Source organism: Doryrhamphus excisus, chromosome 18 (genome assembly GCF_030265055.1).
Source record: "Doryrhamphus excisus isolate RoL2022-K1 chromosome 18, RoL_Dexc_1.0, whole genome shotgun sequence".
NCBI lineage: Eukaryota > Metazoa > Chordata > Actinopteri > Syngnathiformes > Syngnathidae > Doryrhamphus > Doryrhamphus excisus.
Genome location: NC_080483.1, coordinates 5,750,629 through 5,771,801, shown reverse-complemented (window position 1 = coordinate 5,771,801; position 21,173 = coordinate 5,750,629). Strand labels below are relative to the sequence as shown.

Here is a 21,173-nt window from a genome sequence, read left to right as displayed (position 1 = left end):
GTTGTCGCTGTATCTATGCTGCTGTTGTTGACAAAACTAGCACAAGTTATATGCTCGATGTGAAATCAATACGCCTAGGAAAGGCGTTTGGTAGTGTTTTAAATCATCAAAATACAGCAAGATAGGGACAAGACAGAAAGGGGCCTTTCCCAAAGTCATCTCATGGCAGATTGAAGCACATGCTTTCACTTTTGAGTCCCCAAATACCAAAAAACAACCCCAGAAAAAGTCACTAGATTTGTCGCTAGTCTGTTTTAAGAAAATATGTGGCGTCAATGGGCGTTGGGAAATGGCTCCGTCTCCTCCAGGGTTCCAGCAAAGGCCAGAACAATTTGGCATCATATAAATAAATGTAGAACAGAAATTGGATCAAATAAAATAAGATAAGATAATATAGGACTGTCAAACATATTGTGGTAACAGTGGAAACTGATGTATTTCATTAATGTTACATTTTTGTGGAATATTATCTTCCTGTTAGTATTTCCTGTTGTATTTCATTAATGTTACATTAATGCCACTTTTTAAATGCTGATGCACTCAGAAGTCCAAAACTCTCCCAGCATCTCTGTCACTCTCTGCCATTGAGTTTGTCATGCAGCGAAGAGAAAGGCTGGCTGTCGGCGTGGACCAATTGAATGGGCACATGATACAGCCGTGCCGCAACTGCACCTACATTCCTCTCTGCTGGCAGTGGAGGTGTAAAAATCGGATCACATGTCATTAATGTGCTTACAAGTGTTGTTTTGGATGACTGACATATGCCGCCATGCGGAATAAATGTCAGGCTAATTCTGATAGGATCAAATATCAGCACACCCTTTACTGCTGGACTTCAATTCAACTTCATGACCTTTCCTGCCCCGAGGTTTACACAAGACACGATGATGTCACCTTACACCGTGCTCTCTTTATCTTCACGTGCTCACCACAACAACAACAACAACAACACAGCAAGAAAATTGGACGCTATATCTTGGACTGTCAGTAAGTGGCATAGATAATAGACCAGTCAGCAACAATGGCTGCTTACTTTAGCCCTGGCATGAAAGCCGTAGGATTGTTCTTCTAAGATTCATAGAATAGAACTAGTCAGGAAATATGATTGACCTGTTGACGCCTGTTGTGTGTCTTCCATGTGGTTCCTGTTCCTGTTCCTTGTGTTGTATCTCCCACTTCCTGTTTTGCACCATGGGCTGCAACATCCCTATTCTATTGACAACCTGCTCATGTACCTTGTGCTGATTAGCTGAGGGGTCTATTTAGTTTTTATTTGTTGCAGCATTGTATGTGTAAGAAGGTTTTCTGCCAAGCCAGTTTAGTGGGTTCGCGAGCTGTGTTGAGTAGAAAGCCGGACTTGCATGTTGAGCAAAGGTAACTCTCTTGGAAAGCAGCCGTTATCGCCATGGTAACTCAGGCTAAGCTCATAGTCTGGCCGGGACCGGGCGATGTCCAGGCTTTCAGCTTCAAATGGGCTATGATTCAAATGGCCTCACCATTTATTGACAACCTACGAGGTTCGTGTAATAACTTGTGTCAAAAGACCAGCAAGGTATGGTTAGTGTAATAACTTGTGTTAAAAGACCAGTAGGGTATGGTGTGGTTAATGTAATAACTAGTGTTAATAGACCAGTAGGGTATGGTTAGTGAAATAACTAGTGTTAAAAGACCAGTAGGGTATGGTTAGTGAAATAACTAGTGTTAAAAGACCAGTAGGGTATGGTTAGTGAAATAACTAGTGTTAAAAGACCAGTAGGGTATGGTTAGTGTAATAATTAGTGTTAACAGACCAGTAGGGTATGGTTAGTGTAATAACTAGTGTTAAAAGACCAGTAGGGTATGGTTGATGTACTAATAACTAGTGTTAATAGACCAATAGGGTATGGTTAGTGTAATAACTAGTGTTAATAGACCAGTAGGGTATGGGTAGTGTAATAACTAGTGTGAAAAGACCAGTAGGATATGGTTAGTGTAATAACTAGTGTTAAAAGACCAGTAGGGTATGGTTAGTGTAATAACTAGTGTTAAAAGACCAATAAGGTATGGTTAGTGTAATAACTAGTGTTAATAGACCAGTAGGGTATGGTTAGTGTAATAACTAGTGTTAATAGACCAGTAGGGTATGGTTAGTGTAATAACTAGTGTTAATAGACCAGTAGGGTATGGTGTGGTTAATGTAATAACTAGTGTTAAAAGACCAGTAGGGTATGGTTAGTGAATTAACTAGTGTTAAAAGACCAGTAGGGTATGGTTAGTGTAATAACTAGTGTTAATAGACCAGTAGGGTATGGTTAGTGTAATAACTAGTGTTAATAGACCAGTAGGGTATGGTTAGTGTAATAACTAGTGTTAATAGACCAGTAGGGTATGGTGTGGTTAATGTAATAACTAGTGTTAAAAGACCAGTAGGGTATGGTTAGTGTAATAACTAGTGTTAATAGACCAGTAGGGTATGGTTAGTGTAATAACTTGTGTTAAAAGACCAGTAGGGTATGGTTAATGTACTAATAACTAGTGTTAATAGACCAATAAGGTATTAGTTAGTTAGTGTAATAACTAGTGTTAAAAGACCAGTAAAAAAGTGTTTAGGAGGTCCATGACCTACTGACTGGAGACCCTGACTTAGCGTGTATTAACTCAAAGAGCGGTAACAGAGGTAGTAGGAAGTGCAGCCAACTTTGACATCAGTGGTGGAAATGTGGTTGTTACACGTTTCTACATTTATAGGTCAGAAACGTGGAAAAAGCATCAAAGGTCCCTTTAAGACGCCTTTGGTGACGCATTGGAGCTCCACCCCCTCGGAAGCTGACTGGTTCCTGCCGGCTTGTGACTGTCCTTGGGCGGGCCCGACCCATCAAGAGCACCCACTGTTGCTCAGTGAGAACACAAAACACATGCTTTCACTTTTGAGTCCCCAAATACCAAAAAACAACCCCAGAAAAAGTCACTAGATTTGTCGCTAGTCTGTTTTAAGAAAATATGTGGCGTCAATGGGCGTTGGGAAATGGTTCTGTCTCCTCCAGGGTTCCAGCAAAGGCCTCCAGCAGAACAATTTGGCATCATATAAATAAATGTAGAACAGAAATTGACCCAGAAGACAGAGACGACGCATTGAGTGGCTTGGTCCACTGTTGCCATACGTCAGTGTTCTGCGCCATATTGGGTGGGTCAAATCTGCTCTGTAAATGAAGGCAAGTCAATGTACTAATGCAGTGTATAGGCATATATAGGTAGTTTACAGATGCACAGTAGGGCGTCCAGAATTTCAGAAACCACCAGTAAAAACGTTGAAAGTCGCAAACGAAAACATGATAGTGCTACTCAAGATGGCGGACTCGCGGCGACAAAAACGTACATCTCATTAGTTTTCTAAGTAATGTAGTTGTAGTAATGTAGTAACTGTGGTCTGGCTGTTCGTCCTGGACTCCTGGAGACAACACTTCCTCATTCTGAAGGTGAGTTCAAGGACACTACAAACTATCACGTCACCTCTTAGCTTGTGGTGTCGTGGCAACGATCCGAGAAAGCAGAGAGCAGGACCCAAATTCATGTGAAATGTTTTTTTTAACTGAAGAATGCATTCATGATCGATGACAATCAATCACTATCGATGCTCCAATTGGGGCAGAAGTCCGGACCTGGACCAAACACACATTGAGCAAATAAGAGGCTGGTGGTGTAACTCATAATATCATAATAATAATAACAAAGCCCGGTCCAAATCCCGAAACAACTACAAGGTAAAAGCATGGCAACAGGAAATAAGGCATTAAGTGGTCAAATAATTGAATTAAAGGGGTTGGATATTCTTTGCACACTCTGCATTCAAGTGTACTCGGAAATCCCAGAAAATTGAACTCAAATGGCGTGATGTCTTTGAACGCATTGTGATTCAACTGTTATTTGGAAGAAGATTGCGGGCAAATGGACCGATTGAAAAGTTGACTTCATTTGGAGCTCTAATACACAGATATACATGTATATTTGTTTTTATGAAAATTGCCGTATTTCAGACATTGTTGCAAAATGTGACTCATCAGGATGAGTCATGTTTCAAGAAGTCATACAAATATCTAAATATGAAATGAAAGGTGTTGTCGGCACTTAAAAAATAAGCCCCAGCACCCCTTCTATGGCTCAGCACTAAATAGGTACAGTATGTGCTGTAAAGCAGGAACTCAGGTGTATTTTTAATTCCTTTGCATGTCACACAAGCACCTTCTGTCAACATGCCACTGGGGGGGTCGGGCCTGGGGACCGCGGGAAGGGCGGCAAACTGGAGCAATGAGCATGTTTCATCGAGAGGATATTCTTACATGCAAAACACCCCCCCCCCCCCTCGTCCCCACTCAGATGGCTGCAATAAAAGTTTAACAAGATGGCCCAGCATCACATCTGGCTGAGGAGGCAGGAAGTCACATTGGCGCTCTCTGATCCATGTCTGGACGGGTGCGTTCTGCTCCCCACATGGGCTCCTTTCAACTGGTGTAATTCCAAAACACACCAACCACCAACCACACAAGAAAAGAGCACTGTGGTCCTTATCTTCTACCTTATTTAGCCGTCCATCCTTTATCTTCTACCTTATCTAGTCGTCAATCCTTTATGGTGGTTTATTATCAAATGAACGTCAGCAATATTGCATTCAATGTTAATAAATTTTATATTTTGGTAGTAAGAGCATAGAAAACCTCCTTGTGACTTTCAAAATACACCTTTTAACACTATTAGAGCTTGTAGACATGAAATACCAACCCTATAGTCACCTTTACAACCCTGTTATTGTTTGTTTACATCACATTGCAACTCCTACGCTGCAGGGACTTGAGGCAGCCACTAGTTAGCAAGCTAACCAGTTAGCCTTGAGTGTATTTCTTCTGAACTTATCACTTCCACACGGAATGAGAGGAGGACCTTCTTTTCACTTGATCTCAGCCCTGGCAAGTCCATGTCATCCATGACATGTCTCGGCGCTGGCATGTCCATCTCACCATCTCACCATGACAAGTCCGAGTTGGAGACACGCAGACCACGTGTAACAAACGCCATCTCACAGAAACATGGTGTCTGAAACACGTGGCCTGTGTCTCGACAATTCATAGAAACAACTGCCGTCAACTACTAGCACGTCACTACTACCAGGAGAACCAGAGTCTAGAGGGGGAGGAGCCACCTGCTGTGGCCCAGCAAGGTGCACTGTATTTGGGCACATTCTTCAAGCAGCCAGTGTGACAGGTCAGCCAGGTCTCTGGTAAACCTTTGGCACTTTTCAAAGGTTTCGGGAGGCTGAACACAGTTTTTTTGTTCGCTCCATCGCCATCTCTGTGTGGAGTTTGCATGTTCTCCCCATGCATGCGTGGGTTTTCTCCGGGTACTCCGGTTTTTCCTCCCACATTCCAAAAACATGCTAGGTTAATTAGCGACTACAAATTGTCCATAGGTATGAATGTGAGTGTGAATGGTTGTTTGTCTATATGTGCCCTGTGATTGGCTGGCGACCAGTCCAGGGTGTACCTCGCCTCTCGCCGGAAGACAGCTGGGATAGGCTCCAGGACCCCCCGGGACCCTCGTGAGGATAAGCAATAGAAAATGAATGAATGAATGAGTTCTCCTCCTATTTTTTGGTAAATTTTTGGCTTCTTATTTTGTCTTTCCCACCCTCGGCCATCTCTGTGTGGAGTTTGCATGTTCTCCCCGTGCATGCGTGAGTTGTCTCCAGGTACTCCGGTTTCCTCCCACATTCCAAAAACATGCTAGGTTAATTAGCGACTCCAAATTGTCCATAGTTATGAATGTGAGTGTGAATGGTTGATTGGCTGGCGACCAGTCCAGGGTGTACCCCGCCTCTCGCCCCAAGACAGCTGGGGCGACCAGCACCCACCGCGACCCTCGTGAGGATAATGTCACGATTGGGCTTCACCCCCTCGTGAGAGCTTAGTTTTCCTCTTAGCCTTAGTTCCTGCTCTTATTTTGTAGTATTTCCTGTGTTGGTCTGTTCTGGGTCCCGTCACTTTTACTTCCCCTTGCATTCGCTTTTGGTGAAAATAAAGCCAAGCTTTTTACCTGCACCTTCCCTTCATCTCTGCATCCTGGGGTCGCATCGCTACACCGACATGCCGCACCGTGACAGATAAGCGGTAGAAAATGAATGAATGAATGAATGAATGTGCAAGAGGGATCCTTACAACATTTGTCAGCTTCTTCCTAAAAGAGAGCAGAGGAATAAAAGGCCCGAAATAATTGCCATAATCAGACACCAGACCCCCTTTTGGAATGATGTTTGTTTCTGGCTCGTCTTCACTGAGCTTTTTGTTCTCCACTTTCCACTTTGCACCTCTTGAGTATGAGCACACATCACATTGGAGGTTCCTATCGGGCAGTTCTTCACTCTCTTCGTCTCCCTTTGGAGATTTCATCAGGTCATTTCTTTGATGAAGCCTATTTTCCACGTACTTTCACGCTGCGTGATCACAGAAGCCTCGTTGGATGCAGATGATTTGATTGACTACAGTCCCCAGGTACCTTCATTAGCCTGATTATTCACATGCAGACATGTAATTAGGCTAATTCTACCCCCCTCCCCCAGCTTGGCCTCCTCTGCCGGCATGCCGTGAAAAAGCAGAGAAAACAGACACACGGCAATGTCACCATCCGCGCAATCCACGCAGTCTGACAAAAGCGTAAAAGCGACTCCGCAATCATTTGGAACGCCACTGTGAACCATCTTTTATAGATGGTTCATTGCTGACACCTAGTGGCCGAATGCTGCTCCAGCCGCTCCCATTTGTGTCATGTTCTCAGTTAAACACTTGGTGTCGCTGCTGCTCATAGTGATAATTTGATACAGATCCAGATCTGAAAAAGTATGGAAGAATATTCATGTTTCCAGGACGGTTGTGTTTTCTAACTGTAGTTTTCGATGCTAGAAATAAGACACCACCTAAATGTAATATGAGTGGTGTGGAATTAAAGGAATAAAATAAATTATTATATATTATGTTATGTTATCTATTTTTATATATATATATATATATATATATATATATATATATATATATATATATTTACATTTAATAATAATAAACAATAAATTTATAACACACTTTACATCACATTTACAACAACCAGCTCCCCAGAAACGTAATGTGAGGGGAAGTGTGATCTCTGTAGCTCATGTTGACAAAAATGTGTCAATTAAGTTGAAACGGCGGCGGCACGGCGGTCGTGTGGTTAGCGCGCAGACCTCACAGCTAGGAGACCAGGGTTCAATTCCACCCTGGACCATCTCTGTGTGGAGTTTGCATGTTCTCCCCGTGCATGTGTGGATTTTCTCCGGGTACTCCGGTTTCCTCCCACATTCCAAAAACATGCTAGGTTAATTGGCGACTCCAAATTATCCATAGGTATGAATGTGAGTGTGAATGGTTGTTTGTCTATATGTGCCCTGTGATTGGCTGGCGACCAGTCCAGGGTGTACCCCGCCCCACGCCTGAAGACAGCTGGGATAGGCTCCAGCACCCCTGCGACCCTCGTGAGGAAAAGCGGTAGAAAATGAATGAATGAATGAAGTTGAAACGGCAATAGCTCCTCCCCCAGCTCATTATGCAAACACTTCAGCCTTGTGCCCAGCAAGCTTCTGGAGCCAGAGATGAAGCCAAACACCCGGCACCAGGAAGCACTAGCTCTGAAAAGCTACTCTGAACCAGCTCCCACCCAGTCACGCTGGAAAAGGGTACACGTCGGCTGGGATAGGCTCCAGCCTGCTGGAAAAGGAGGGACGGATAGTTGAGTCTGGACCATGTCTATCATGGGATCTGAGGAAATGGGAGGTTACTGCATCAAGTTTGGCAAAGCACCCCCACCTTTGCATGACTCATGTTGGAAATCAAACATTTCACTGCTTGAAAATGTGCCTGTTGACTTTGGGGATCTAGGATCCCTGAGTAGTGGCCCAAAGGACAAGATGGCGGATACAAGCGGCCAAAATTAGCTTTCTCTGAAGGGTGGCTGGACTCTCTCTGAGGAATAAGGTGGGGGTAGACCGTCGGGGGGGGACCGTGAGCCAGATGAGGTGGCTTGAGCATCTGGTTAGGACGCCTCCCTGGTGAGGTTCAAGCCACGTCCAACTGGTAGAAGGACTCAGGGAAGACCCAGGACACCTAGGATAAGTGGTAGAATATGAAGGGATGGACTTGTGGATATCATTTATATTTCATACACTGTAACAGTGGATGAGTGGTTAGCGTGCAGGCCTCACAGCTAGGAGAGTTAAAGTCCACCCTCGGCCATCTCTGTGTGGAGTTTGCATGTTCTCCCCGTGCATGCGTGGGTTTTCTCCGGGTACTCCGGTTTCCTCCCACATTCCAAAAACATGCTAGGTTAATTGGTGACTCCAAATTGTCCATAGGTATGAATGTGAGTGTGAATGGTTGTTTGTTTATATGTGCCCTGGGATAGGCTCCAGCATACCCCTACCCTAGTGAGGATACGTGGCATAGAAAATGGATGGATGGGCGGACATACTGTATTCTGTCTTATGTATATTCTACTAGTTAGTGCCTTCTACTTTGTGTGTCTGGATCCAGGCTAATCATCATCATCATCATCATCATCATCATCATCATCATCATCATCCATCCAGACGGCCAAGTTCCTGGGGTCAAAGAGAGTCAGGTCAACATTGATCTTCAGTCTCCATCTCTCCATCTTCCCATCATCCACCATTCCATCTCTCCATCATCCATCTCTCCATCTTTCCATCTTTCCATCTTTCCATCTTTCCATCATCCATCTCTCCATCTTTCCATCTCTCCATCTTTCCATCTCTCCATATCCATCATCAATCTTTCTATCTTCCCATCTCTCTATCTTTCCATCTTCCCATCATCCATCAGCAGGAGTATCCCCCATGTTGTGGTTTTGTTGCGTGTAGTGCAAATGCAGGCTTATGCTAATCCCGGGACAACAACGCGATACATTTCTCCTACGCAGATGGAGCCAGGGATGTTGATGGGGATTATCATCTGGAGCGGACGCACCAACATTACACTCAGCTCACAACATCACAGTCGCTGATGTCCTGCCGCTCTTCATCCTTCAACAACATTCCCACCAACCGCCTCTGACCCCCACTGACACTGTGACCCTTTCCTCGCTGACCTCTCACTGGGTGGCCTCCATGCAGCATCCATCACCCCAAGAAGACCCTCTCATGGCTCATGGCTCTCATTCTCGTTACTACATGCATGGATGCTAGATGGATGGATACTAGAAGGGTACTAGGATGATTACTAGTGGGTACTAGGATGGGTACTCGGATGGATACTAGGATGGATGGATACTAGATGGATACTAGGATGATACTAGATGGGTACTAGGATGGGCACTAGATGGGTACTAGGATTGATACTAGGATGATGGATACTAGATGGGTACTAGGATGGATACTAGATGGGTACTAGGATGGATACTAGATGGGTGCCAGATGGGTACTCGGATGGATACTAGTAGGATACTAGTATGAGGATGGATACTACGTAGATGGATACTAGATGAATAATACCTAGATGGGTACTAGGATGGATACTAGATGGGTACTATGATGGATACTAGGGTGGATGGATACTAGATGGATGCTAGGATGAATACTAGAAGGGTACTCGGAGGGGTACTAGATGGGTACCAGATGGGTACTAGAATGAATACTAGTTGTACTAGAATGGATACTAGGATGGATGGATAATAGATGGATACTAGGGGGTACTAGATGGGTACTAGGATGGATACTAGGGGGTACTAGATGGATGGGTACTAGGATGGATACTAGGATGGATGGATACTAGATGGATAGTAGGATAGATACTAGATGGGTACTACGATGCATACTAGATGGGTATTAGGATGGGTACTAGGAGGGGTACTAGATGGGTACTAGATGGATAGATACTAGGATGGATACTAGATAGATACTAGGATGAATATATATACTAGGATCCTAGTATCCAAGGGGGTTTGTGTTCCAGACGTGCGTGTTGACTTGTGTCCTGCGTGAATGTGGGCGGGATTATTCCATGTTTGTGATGAGAGAAGTCCTCATCGCCGGAAAGCCATTGAAGCTTTAATCACACTTTTTGAAATCTTTCAATCCTACATTGTACACCGGCCTTCTCATGAGGGATTCAGGCTGCTGGATTAGTGGGGATGAAGGACAGGATAAACAAGTCAGGCAAAGTGGTTGGTGGGGGGGTTGGTCCTCTTTGCCTGGCTGAGAAGTAAAGAGAAGGAAGAAAAGAGAAAGAAGAGAAGACCAGTATTCCCAGTCCTTCCTCCTCAGAATCCCAAGGAAAATCAACACAAACCAAATCTTTGATGGCCATTTCATTCATTTTAATACCATTGCTAACCTGAGAGTCAGAGCCTGAATATTCTTTGTTTGCTTTGATTACCCCCCCGGACCCCCCACCCCCAGTGCACCAAAAAACACTACTGCACTTCAAAATACACGACAAAGAAAAGTACAGACAAAAGACAAAAGGTCACTAAAACACAGAAGAAAGCAGAAGACACGTAGATGATAAATTAGGCAATAAATAAAACATACTTTCATTGTGTAGAATACCTGACCCTAGATCAGACAGACTATAGAATATCTGACCCTAGATCAGACAGACTACAAGTGCTTGTGTATTTGTGGGCCATTGGGGCGATCCGTCCCACGTGGATCCATTTGGTAACGAGTTTGGAAAGGAAACGGAACTTATGTCAAGTATGATTGCTCTAAAATCAGCTAGTCTATTGTGCACCCCCCAACCCCACGCTGCCACTCTCTCAGTCCCTGTAGGCGGGGGTTATCTGTCGGGGGGTGACGTAGGAGTCATATGAGGCCTGGACACCATAGGCGCTCTGAGACTGGTACAGGCCGTGGTCCACCGGGGACGGGGAGTAGTGGGATGGCGGTAAGTAGTGAGGAGATGGCTCCTGTTTGCTGACCAGGGTGCTGCTGATGCTCAGAGGTGGGGTCGGGGGCCCCTCGTAGGGTGGGGTTCCCACGCCACCTGTGGTGTACTCATGTGGCGAATGGCTCTCGTAGCCCCCGCCTTTCATGGCCCTCAGATGGAGCAGGTGAGCCGAGTCAAAACTGCCATAGGGTGGACTCGGCAGGCCTGGGGAGGAGTAGTTGGCCATGCCGCCCAGAGGCACAGGGGGCGGCCGGAGTCTGTCGTCAGGCCTCCCTCCAACAGCTGGCACAGGGCCCAGTTGAAGGCAGCCCGCCACGAGGTTGGTGGTGGGCTGGGACAGGCCCTTGCACAGGGTCTCCATGAAAGCCCGGCTCTCCATGGACAGCCCCCCCTCCAGGGCGGCCGAGAGAGCACAGATGTAGTTACGGGCCAGCCGCAGCGTCTCGATTTTGGACAGTTTTTGTGTTTTTGAGTGGCAAGGCATGATGCTGCGCAGGTTCTCAAGAGCATCGTTGAGGCCATGCATGCGTGAGCGCTCCCTGGCGTTGGCTTTAATGCGCCGGGCACGGAAGCGCTCCTGCCTGGCTTTGGTCACACGCCTCCTCTTGGGGCCGCATTGTTTGGATTCATTTTCACCCTCGCGGCCACCCTCTTCTTCCTCCTCATCTTCCTCGGCCTCCTCACTGCCCTCCTCTCTGGGTTGTTGGTTGGCGCCGCTCATCCTGTAGCGCCGCGAGGTCAAAGGTACATCTCCGTCAGGCGAACTCATGTCGCCGTCCATCCACTGCACGGGGCTGACGTCCTCTTCGCCCTCTCCTTGTCTCGCAAAGGCTTTCATCATCATGGTCTCTGCAAACACCACAAATATTTATTTCTTTATGGTGCTTGCCATGAGCAATGTGCAAGTGGAAACCTAACCCTAAACCCAACCCTAAACTAACCCCTAACCAGACCCCTAACCCCAATCCTAAACCTAACCCATAACCATGCCCCTAAACCCAGCCACAACCCTAAAACTAACCCTAAGCTTTTGTTTGTTTGTTGTTATTCTACTTACTTGGAAGAAAAAAATCTCTTCTCGGCACACAAAAATATGAACAAATAATACATTTTTGAGAGAAGAATTGTATTTTTATGTGCCGAAAAATCTATCAATAGCATTATAATATTTATATCATAATACTAAATATTATAAACAATGAACGGATGGCGGTTCTCACATTCTTGTGCAACCATTCCTGCAACCATCTTTGCCCCATGGCGGGTCATTTAGCAGCAACACTCAGTATAAAATGGGTAACTGGGGCCAGCCAGGGTGGCTTTGCGGATATTCATGTCACTCCTTGACACCTGATGGTTGGACAGAAAGTTGACAGCTTGATGGCTCCCGCTCCTGGCCTCCTTAGAGGCTGGTGGAGCCAGGTGGGTTACATAGAGTGTGGCTGAAGACTAACCATCCTAAAAGTGGGTGCTCAAAAAATGAGGATGACTGAAACCGACGCACAAAAAGGAGCACTTTTATTTGCGTCAAGGCTGGAGGCCTCATTAGGTTGCTGTTTTCTATCATTTCAGCTTTCAGCACTGGACAGTTGTCCTCCTGGTTGGCCTGTGCCGCCCTGGTCCTTGCCCCCCCATTTCTCTTGCTTGTAATCCCGGTCAACGTCTGAACGGGTAAAGCCCCTCAGAGAAGATAAAGTCACTGACAGGTTGTGCCTCCAATCTGGGCCACGGCAGGATTTACTCTGCGGATGAAGCCGCGGCCATGGGATTAAACCAAACCCTGACGACCCCGGATCAGACACAGAGAACTCAGAGGCATGGATTGAAAGGCAGGGTATATCGTGTTGCTTTGCGTTGTGTGCCTCAGATGCTAGCATAGTTGAAGCATCGCTAGCTGATAAGAGCCTGGAGGCTGCATGTGTCATCGCCATCCAGGATGTTCCCTAATCATAACCCGGGGGTGTACAAACTACAGTCCGTGGGCCATTTGTGACCTGGAGGTCCTATGTATCAGCGTGCAGCACGTTGTACAGTGAAAAGAAAGCCAACAACAGCAGCATTATGAAAAAGAGAAGATTCTCCTTCAGATAGAACCAAACCTCTTTTAGCTTTCCTGGAAAATAAAAAATTCTTTGATGTTTCCATACGCAGCCCTCACTGGAAGAAGTTTGGACCCCCCTCGACCCCTCTACGCTTGCTCTTCCTACTTGTTAAGCTCGATTTGAGAAGTCACATGAGCATCTTCAACACGTACCTGCACTGGAGAAGTTTGGAGGTGACTTGTCTTGCATCCAAAGGTCACACCGGTGTGTCCATCAGTCAGAGGTGTGGCCACATGTGTGTGTGCGTGTGTGCGCCTCTGCAGAGCACAGCCTCAGTGCGGGTCACCCTGCAGGAGCTCTGGCTTTAACCTCCACGAGAAGCTCCTCCCACCTCCAGCCACCACTGCCAGCAAAGTTGCGCGTGGCCGGCCCGTGGCTTGAGGCCCGCGCAGCGTCCCCCCCACCCCCCTCAACCCCCTTTGCATGCGTGTGTGCAGGAGCCCCTTTGTTGCAGGGAGGCAGCACGTTTGGGGAGACGCGCTCAGCCGTCTGAGCTTAAGCGTATGTGACAGCTTGAAGTTGCATGTGAGCAGGTGTTTGCTGCAGCCCGCCGTCCCTCTGCAGCCAGATTGTTGCACAAGTTCATCTCACCCGAGAGCCCGGGGCCGCACGAGGTGGGCCATTCGCTCAGCGCCTGGCGCAAAACATTACGTCTGAAGAAGCGGTGGGGCTGACAATGACGCTTAAATGACTTCTTTTGACATCGTCCTTGGTGGCAATTTCAGCTTCATCTGGATTTGATACTTGCTGCATATTTATGGATGATATATTTCTACCTACTCAGAAAGGTCTCTTATTATCTACAGTAGGGAGAGGACTATTTTTATTTGAATTATCAAGACTTGGTTGGGACATGAAAAGGACATGAAATTAATTCATTCATTCATTTTCTAACGCTTTTTCATCACGAGGGTCGCAGGGATGCTGGAGCCTATCCTAGCTGTCTTTGGGCGACACCCTGGACTGGCCGCCAGCCAATCACAGGGCACATATAGACAAACAACCATTCACACTCACATTCATACCTATGGACAATTTGGAGTCGCCAATTAACCTAGCATGTTTTTGGAATGTGGGAGGAAACCGGAGTACCCGGAAAAAACCCACGCATGCACGGGGAGAACATGCAAATTCCACACAGAGATGGCCGAGGGTGGACATGAAATTAATAATAAAGAGAAATCATCTTTACTTTACTTTACAGCAAATGATGAGAATTGTATGGATGACACTTAATACTTCCTATATTCCTATGTTTGTTTTGTGTTATGCCTTGGAGGAGGGCGGAATATGGAATATAGAATATGGAATGTAAATCCTGAAGTAGAGGAGCACATTTCCCTCATGACCTCCAGCATCGTGTTTTATTGTGAAAGTGTACAAGGTCAAAAGTGCTGCTGCTGGATTCAGGTTGATGTTTATCCTGAGGAAAAGTCCAAAGTATGAGCTTTTCTGTCCGTTTTTGTCGTCTCAGTTGACCACCTCACCCCAGCCCTCTGCTTCCCTAGCCGACACACTAGCCGGGTGTCTGCACCCTTTTCCTGGCCGGGGCACCAACCACGTGCTCCGCAGCTCCTCCTGCATCCACCATCCACTTGCTCATCCAGAAGCTTTGGGCCTGGATGTTCAGACTTGGGCTTTAGTCTGATGACTTGAAAATATGTACTTGGAACACATTTGTCCCCATTCAGTGTCCCAGCAATGTGATGGTTCCCATGCCACCTCCAGGTTCTGCCCCAGTGGATACATTGTGAACATCCAATCAGCTTTCAAGACTGACATGATTCATCAACTTGTCATATGTTGTTGTAATTATCTACAGCCAATGGTACATTCCAAAATGACACCAATAGTTGATGGCTCCTCCGCCAGCTAGCTCGGTTCAGCGTCATTTCCGGAAGTGATGTCATGGGAGTACTATCACTCAGGTACACAAAGATGGCTCTGTAGGAGGTTAGCGTGAATCGAGCCATGGTTTCAGCCATACATCAAGAGTTTTGGAGGAGGAAGAAACATTTGGACCCCCCTCAACCTTTTAGAATGTGAAGACGTTTAGAAGGCTGGTGGCTTTCAAAACACATTCTTAATGAGCGTTTTCATTGACGGTTTTATTGCCTTTACTACACCCCCTTGGCAAACGTATGGCTGTGAAAAGATGTTTACATAACATGTAGAATGCTTCCCAGCCTTGTCGCTATCATGGAATAGTCTTTAGACATGCAAACAAGACCGTGGTAACTTCAACATCATTCTTCTAGGTTGCTTTTCTTCCTGTACTGGCAGAATAGCATCCTTTTTCAAAATGTGTTTATAGCGTACTTTCAAGCCAAATGCTTCTTGTAAAGGTAGTCCTTCATAGCGGTCATCAGTGAAATGATAACTCCATCATCCATCTGTCTCTCCCTCGTCCATTGTTGTCTTAAAGATTCCTCTTTTGGAAAAGAAAAGAAACTTCCAGTATGACTGGGATACTGTGAACATCCAGCAGCAACACGTTTGGTGTGATATTCCTACGACAATGACTATTTGGATTAAAAATGTACACAAGCAAGTCCACCATTCACCTGGAGAAGCCTTTGTTTACTCTGCTTTGGTTGAGAGGCGTCACCATGATGACATCACTTCCGGAAATCAGGCTGAACTGTCAGAGCTAGCTCATCATGGCTAGGGCCATCAACTCTTTACTCATTTCCCTTTCGCTTTCACAATGTAGAACATAAGTGGTAACACTTGACAGTAAGGTACACACAATGACAGGAGCTAATGAGGAACCAGCCCACCTCACCCTAGCCGCTACTTGCCAGCTCCTCATGGCTTCTTCAGTCAGTACTCTATTTGGTTATTGGAGAATTACGTATTCATTCAGCACTTTAACATGCATGTCGTTATACTTGCCAACCTTCATGGATACTTGACATGGAAGTCTCAGCAGAGAGGTGTAGCTCGTGCGAGAAGAACGTAAAGCATACCCGAGGAAGCGTATGCCGTCATGTGGCGGCTCGTGATCCAAGTTGGTATCCATCAGTAGGAGACTCAGATGCTCGTCCATTCTCAGCTGGCGTCTCACCTCGTGAAGAGGACGATGCTCCCCTGGCAGCGGCTTGATGAAGGATATTCCGGAGCCATCACGTTGCACTCCGGTACACTCGGCGAGTCCCTGGTGCTGGGGTGTCTGAGCGTGGGGGAGAATGTCCATCTGTCGTGCTGGACGTCCAGTGAGACTGAAGAAAACTCCACAGCATGAGGAGGCCAAGCATGTGCACGTGTGCGTGTGTGAGTGCATGAGAAGCAACGAAACAAGTCCATGCGGTGAGGCTCTTTCCTTTTGGCCGATGGATATTTTATATTTCATACAGAGCAGCATGTGATTGGTTGCACTCGTGCTTTGCTTTTTCTCCACACCCCCAAGCCCTCAACACGGTCACACAAAAAACTTCAGAGGTGAAAAGTCCGAGTCATTGATGGTTTTCCGTCTCGCTCATGACGCTTGGCCCTTTCCTCCATCTTGCTGTTCCTCTGTCTCCATGGAGACGTCAGATGGACATCTCTGCCAGGTCTCCCCAGTCTCAATCCACACTTTGGTTGGACTCCTGGCCATCATCCACCAGACTTTGGTGAGGCATGAATCCATCATCTTACTGTCTCTGCCTTCTAAAGATATCAAAACAGATAAAAGGAGGCCACTAAGAATGCCCCAAATGGAACCTACTCCACTATGAAACACCTCTAAAAAGCTCCAAGGAGGTTTTTTGGGTTTCTATCCATGCTGTGAGTCTGTAGTAACAGGTACATTGACGGTACACCCAGCCTCCAAAACAAAACGCTTCAACATGTAGCGTTACCTTTGCTAGTGTCCTCAGGCTAGGCTAACTAGTCGCTAGCCAGCTAGTCACTGCGGTGTGGCGAGGTGTCACTATGCCAGTAAGGTAGTTCTTGGGAATAACAATGTCAAAAAAGTAATAAGAACAACGTGATCACATGATGGACGTCAACCTGTGGCGCTTTTTGGATGCGTGTCCCTTCACATGCATTCTTCGCCGCCTCTTTTTATCTGTTTTTATATCTTTAGAAGGCACAAAAAGAGAAAGACGTGTGTGTTCAAGCCTTGGATTGTGGATAATTTTATAGTACCTATATTTCTGTCGGAGTATCACAATGCCTCAAGCTCCTCCCTAGTGACGCTACCTGATGGTGCTAGTACTGTGTTGTTAGTTTGGAAGTGATGGCTAGCTTATACATCACGCCTCACATGTGTATTGTTGAGGGTTGTGGCAATAAGCCGAATAGTTTGTCAATGTAGATTCCACACGCTAGCAAGAAAACAACAGGACAGACCAGTTCTCAACTCAGACCCGACAACATGGCTACCAAGACTCCGTAAGATGCTTGTTTGTTCTGAGCCTTTTCCACGGAAATGGACGGAAGTAGCCTTAGTTCCAATCAGCGAGACTAAAGAAGACATTCCACTTATGTTTTAATTGTTTAAAGTATGGCAAAGTACTGTAAGTACTACATGTTATCGTCAATGTACTTGGATAGAAAATGTTGATAGAGGAGGTGGAAATATCTGTGTACCAATGACAGCATGGTTAGCTAGCTTATATGAACTACTTTTCTTCTGTTATAAGATACAGAAAAGGGAAAGACATATGTGTTCATGTTTCACATAAGGATTGGGAATGATGGACAACATTCCAAAAAAAAGTACACTTCCCCTTTAAATTGTCCATTTCATCTCCAAGTGTTTCATCCTCCTCCAAAACCTAAATCTCCACTTGGCTAGAATGAGCATATATATGACCATGACTTTGTTTAGTACTCCTATTATGTCACTTCCTGGAAATGAGAGTGAAGTGGTCATGTTAGCTCTGAAAAATGGATGAACGTAGAAGATAATTAGAGAGATTATTGAACATTCATTCATTCATTCATTCATTTTCTACCGCTTTTCCTCACGAGGTTTGCGGGGGTTGCTGGAGCCTATCCCAGCTGTCTTCGGGCGAGAGACGGGGTACACCCTGGACTGGTCGCCAGCCAATCACAGGGCACATATAGACAAACAACCATTCACACTCACATTCATACCTATGGACAATTTGGAGTGGCCAATTAACCTAGCATGTTTTTGGAATGTGGGAGGAAACCGGAGTACCCGGAGAAAACGCATGCACGGGGAGAACATGCAAACTCCACACAGAGATGGCCGAGGGTGGAATTGAACCCTGGTCTCCTAGCTGTGAGGTCTGCGCGCTAACCACTAGACCGCCTTTTGAGAATATTGAATATATTTAAGCCAGGTTGCTGAGTCATATCAGGGAGTACTTAGTACTCTTAGTACTTAGTAGTCATTAGTGCTTCCTGCCTGCTTTGTGCTGTCATCCCAACATTTGGGTCGCTGACTTTGTCTCGTGTGCTGATGACATCGGTGTCCTGCCTTGGGAGTAGCAGACCCCAACGCAGACTGTGGGAAGGGTCATCACGGGGGGGCTGCGTTGTGTTTGCATCCATGCTGCTCTCAAGTGCTCCTTCGTACGGACACTCCACACATGCATCACATGCTGGAAGCCACAACAATATGGAGACAAGCTCATGAATGAACGTTGTCGTGCGTTTCATGCTCCCTCGTCAACTTTTCGATTGACCCACATCCACGCCAAACTTGAACCCCCCCTCCAGCCCGGCGCCGACCCAAGGGGGGACCGGGGTGATGGTGACCATGTGTCCCCCGACTAACCATCTCATTGACAGACCCCCCCACGCCCTGGCCTCACTAAACACCCTTCACCCCTCTCTAAAGCCGCTGTTGGCCCCCCGGTGTGCGTGCTCATTGGCCGACCGCCTCCAGGCGTCCCATTTTTAGGGGGCCATTGTCTGGGCCCCTAAGCAGCTTTGTTTCTGCATGTGCAGCTGGGCTCGCCCGCGCCGCCATTAGCCGCAACACGCTACACACAGAGCGGGGTAATATAATTAGAAAACAAAAGTCAGGTGGTGCGCCAGCGCTGCCGGGGAAGCCAATTTGGGCGAGATGAGGGACACGCTGGCGGGTGGCCAGCTATAATTCGATTATGAAGTTGTGGGAATGACAAAAGACACAATTGGATCTTTTTTTCCTTCTTTTATTTGCCCCGCTGTGATTGAATGGAGTTGTGTTTGGGCTGAAAGAGGGAAGATTTACTCTTCTTATTTAGCGGAGGAAATGTGATATTCCATGAGAACGCGGCGGAGAACTGGACCGGGGGCTGCACGGGAGGCCCGCAGCAGATGAAGGACCGAGACAGACGAGGGGACAATGGGATCAGTGGCAGATCCATCTCCTGTCATGCTTTCTTTAACGCGGCTGCAAGTGTGTCCCCTGTTCCATCGGCAGACCAGGATTTATCCTGTTAGTCACCCTAGATGAGTGAAACGGGTAAAATCAACCCCCATCCCAGCTGGACGCACGCACACACAAAAAGGCCGGAGCTTCATCGACAGCTGATCTTGGCAGGTTGGGTTGCCGCCACTGTTTGCGGCGGGTCAAGCAGAACAGGATCGGTTAATGTCTTTTTGTCTCGTCGCTAAGGACTGTTTTTGGGGCTTTGGTGGGAGACAATAAGCCATTGTGTCAAATGGATACGTGCACGTTCTCCTCCAGGCTGGGTGTCACTATTCTACCCACTCGGGTGTGGAAACGCCCATTTTGTGCCCCATTAGGCACAGTTGCATGGTGCCCCTGGAAGAGAGCAGTGCCACATTCTCATGCTGCTAGCAAATGGTCATGTATCATCCTTTTTAGGACTCGCCCCCTCGCAGGATTGGACAGGAAAAACTCAATCTGCTGTTTGACATATTGGAAATGAAATGCTGGGATGGTGAGAATGAATCTTCCTGTGGGGAAATATGTCCCCAGTGGACCGTTCATTTATAGCGGCGTGTCCTCACCACACAAACAAGACGCCACTTCAAGCAAGTAGGCGTGCCCAGCATGAACATGAACTGATACAGCAATGGCCAGTGTAAGCTTGCTGGGTTAGCTTACTTTAGCATAGCGTGCTAGTGTGGCTGTGTGTGTTTTAGGTCATGTGACATAGCATATTTAGCTGGAACAAATATTGATTGGGAAATGGAGGAAAAGGAAAAGAGTATTTAGATTGGTAAAGTTAGCTTCAAAGCCCTGGCAGATGGCTCTTGTAGCAAGACCAAAGTTATTACACTCTTAAAAATGCTGGGTTATTTTTTTGACCCAATCGCTGGGTTGAGCCTGTTGGGTCATTTAATTGGGTTATTTTTATTGAGTTGGGTATTCTGAGAACCCAATTCGCTGGGTTATTTCTGTTGGGTGCTGAGTTGTTTGCTGCTGGGTTGTGATTTCCATTATTTTGTGCTGGGTTATTTTGGACAACCCAAAGCGTTGGGTAGAATTTTGAACACGAGCAACAAAGCCCCGCCCACAAACTTACTTCGTTCGGACCCCACATTTCATCTGAGGAGACCAATTTCAGCACGGAGCAAGGTTTGTTACATGCCCGCTATTGTTTTAGCGTAGAATTGACTTTATATTATTATATAAAACTTCATAAACTTGTTAAAATGTAAGTTCGTGAAGCACTGTTGAGTACTAGCTTTAGGAATGGATCGGTAACCTTAGCAAACTTCCATTCCCTCCAAAAGTGGCAAGCGAACACATTCGCTGGCGAGCTATGTAGGAACCAAACTATGTTGTAGAAGTTACAAGAGACATGCACTATGTGTGATAGTTATGAGGACAACGTCAGGTATCTCGTCAATTTGCCATTTTATGTGATATCAAGTTAAAGAATCTCGTGAATTAATACGAGCGTGCTGATGAACCGGTGTTTTTTTTTAAGCTAGACTGCTGCATGCTAGCGGGCTTCCGTTAGCCACCGATAGTCCACTGTATACTTAGCAGTTTCAACTAGTTTGGGCGCGAATTCGACGACAGTTTTGTAAGTCGCATATAAATGTGCAGAATACGTTTGGACTACTGAATCTTAGTTCATTTCATGGTATGTTTGTTCTTATGGACCCTCTTTGTGATGTTTCAGTTCGCTGAAAAGCATCTATGGATGAGTTTGTCAGTTCCAACTTGACTGAGTGGCAGCTACAGGGGCTG

The 21,173-nt window shown here is 46.2% G+C and overlaps 1 protein-coding gene across 1 annotated transcript; it reads right to left on the bottom strand.

Moving 5' to 3' along the window:
* Positions 1-10,445: 10,445 nt before the first annotated feature.
* LOC131105899 (neurogenic differentiation factor 4-like) lies at positions 10,446-13,363 on the bottom strand. Its single transcript, XM_058054392.1, has 2 exons — positions 13,213-13,363; positions 10,446-11,807 (listed from the first exon to the last, which is right to left on the bottom strand). Exons 1-2 carry the CDS (start codon positions 13,247-13,249, stop codon positions 10,828-10,830), a joined length of 1,017 nt encoding a protein of 338 aa, XP_057910375.1. The 5' UTR covers positions 13,250-13,363; the 3' UTR covers positions 10,446-10,827.
* Positions 13,364-21,173: the final 7,810 nt, after the last annotated feature.

What these genes read in the sequence shown, in the direction of transcription:
- LOC131105899 (XM_058054392.1), bottom strand. Translation starts at nt 13,249, where the DNA reads ATGCAAGACAAGTCACCTCCAAACTTCTCCAGTGCAG. An exon ending in TCCAAACTTCTCCAGTGCAG is followed by an intron (nt 11,808 to 13,212) that starts GTACGTGTTGAA and finishes TGGTGTTTGCAG; the next exon opens with AGACCATGATGATGAAAGCC.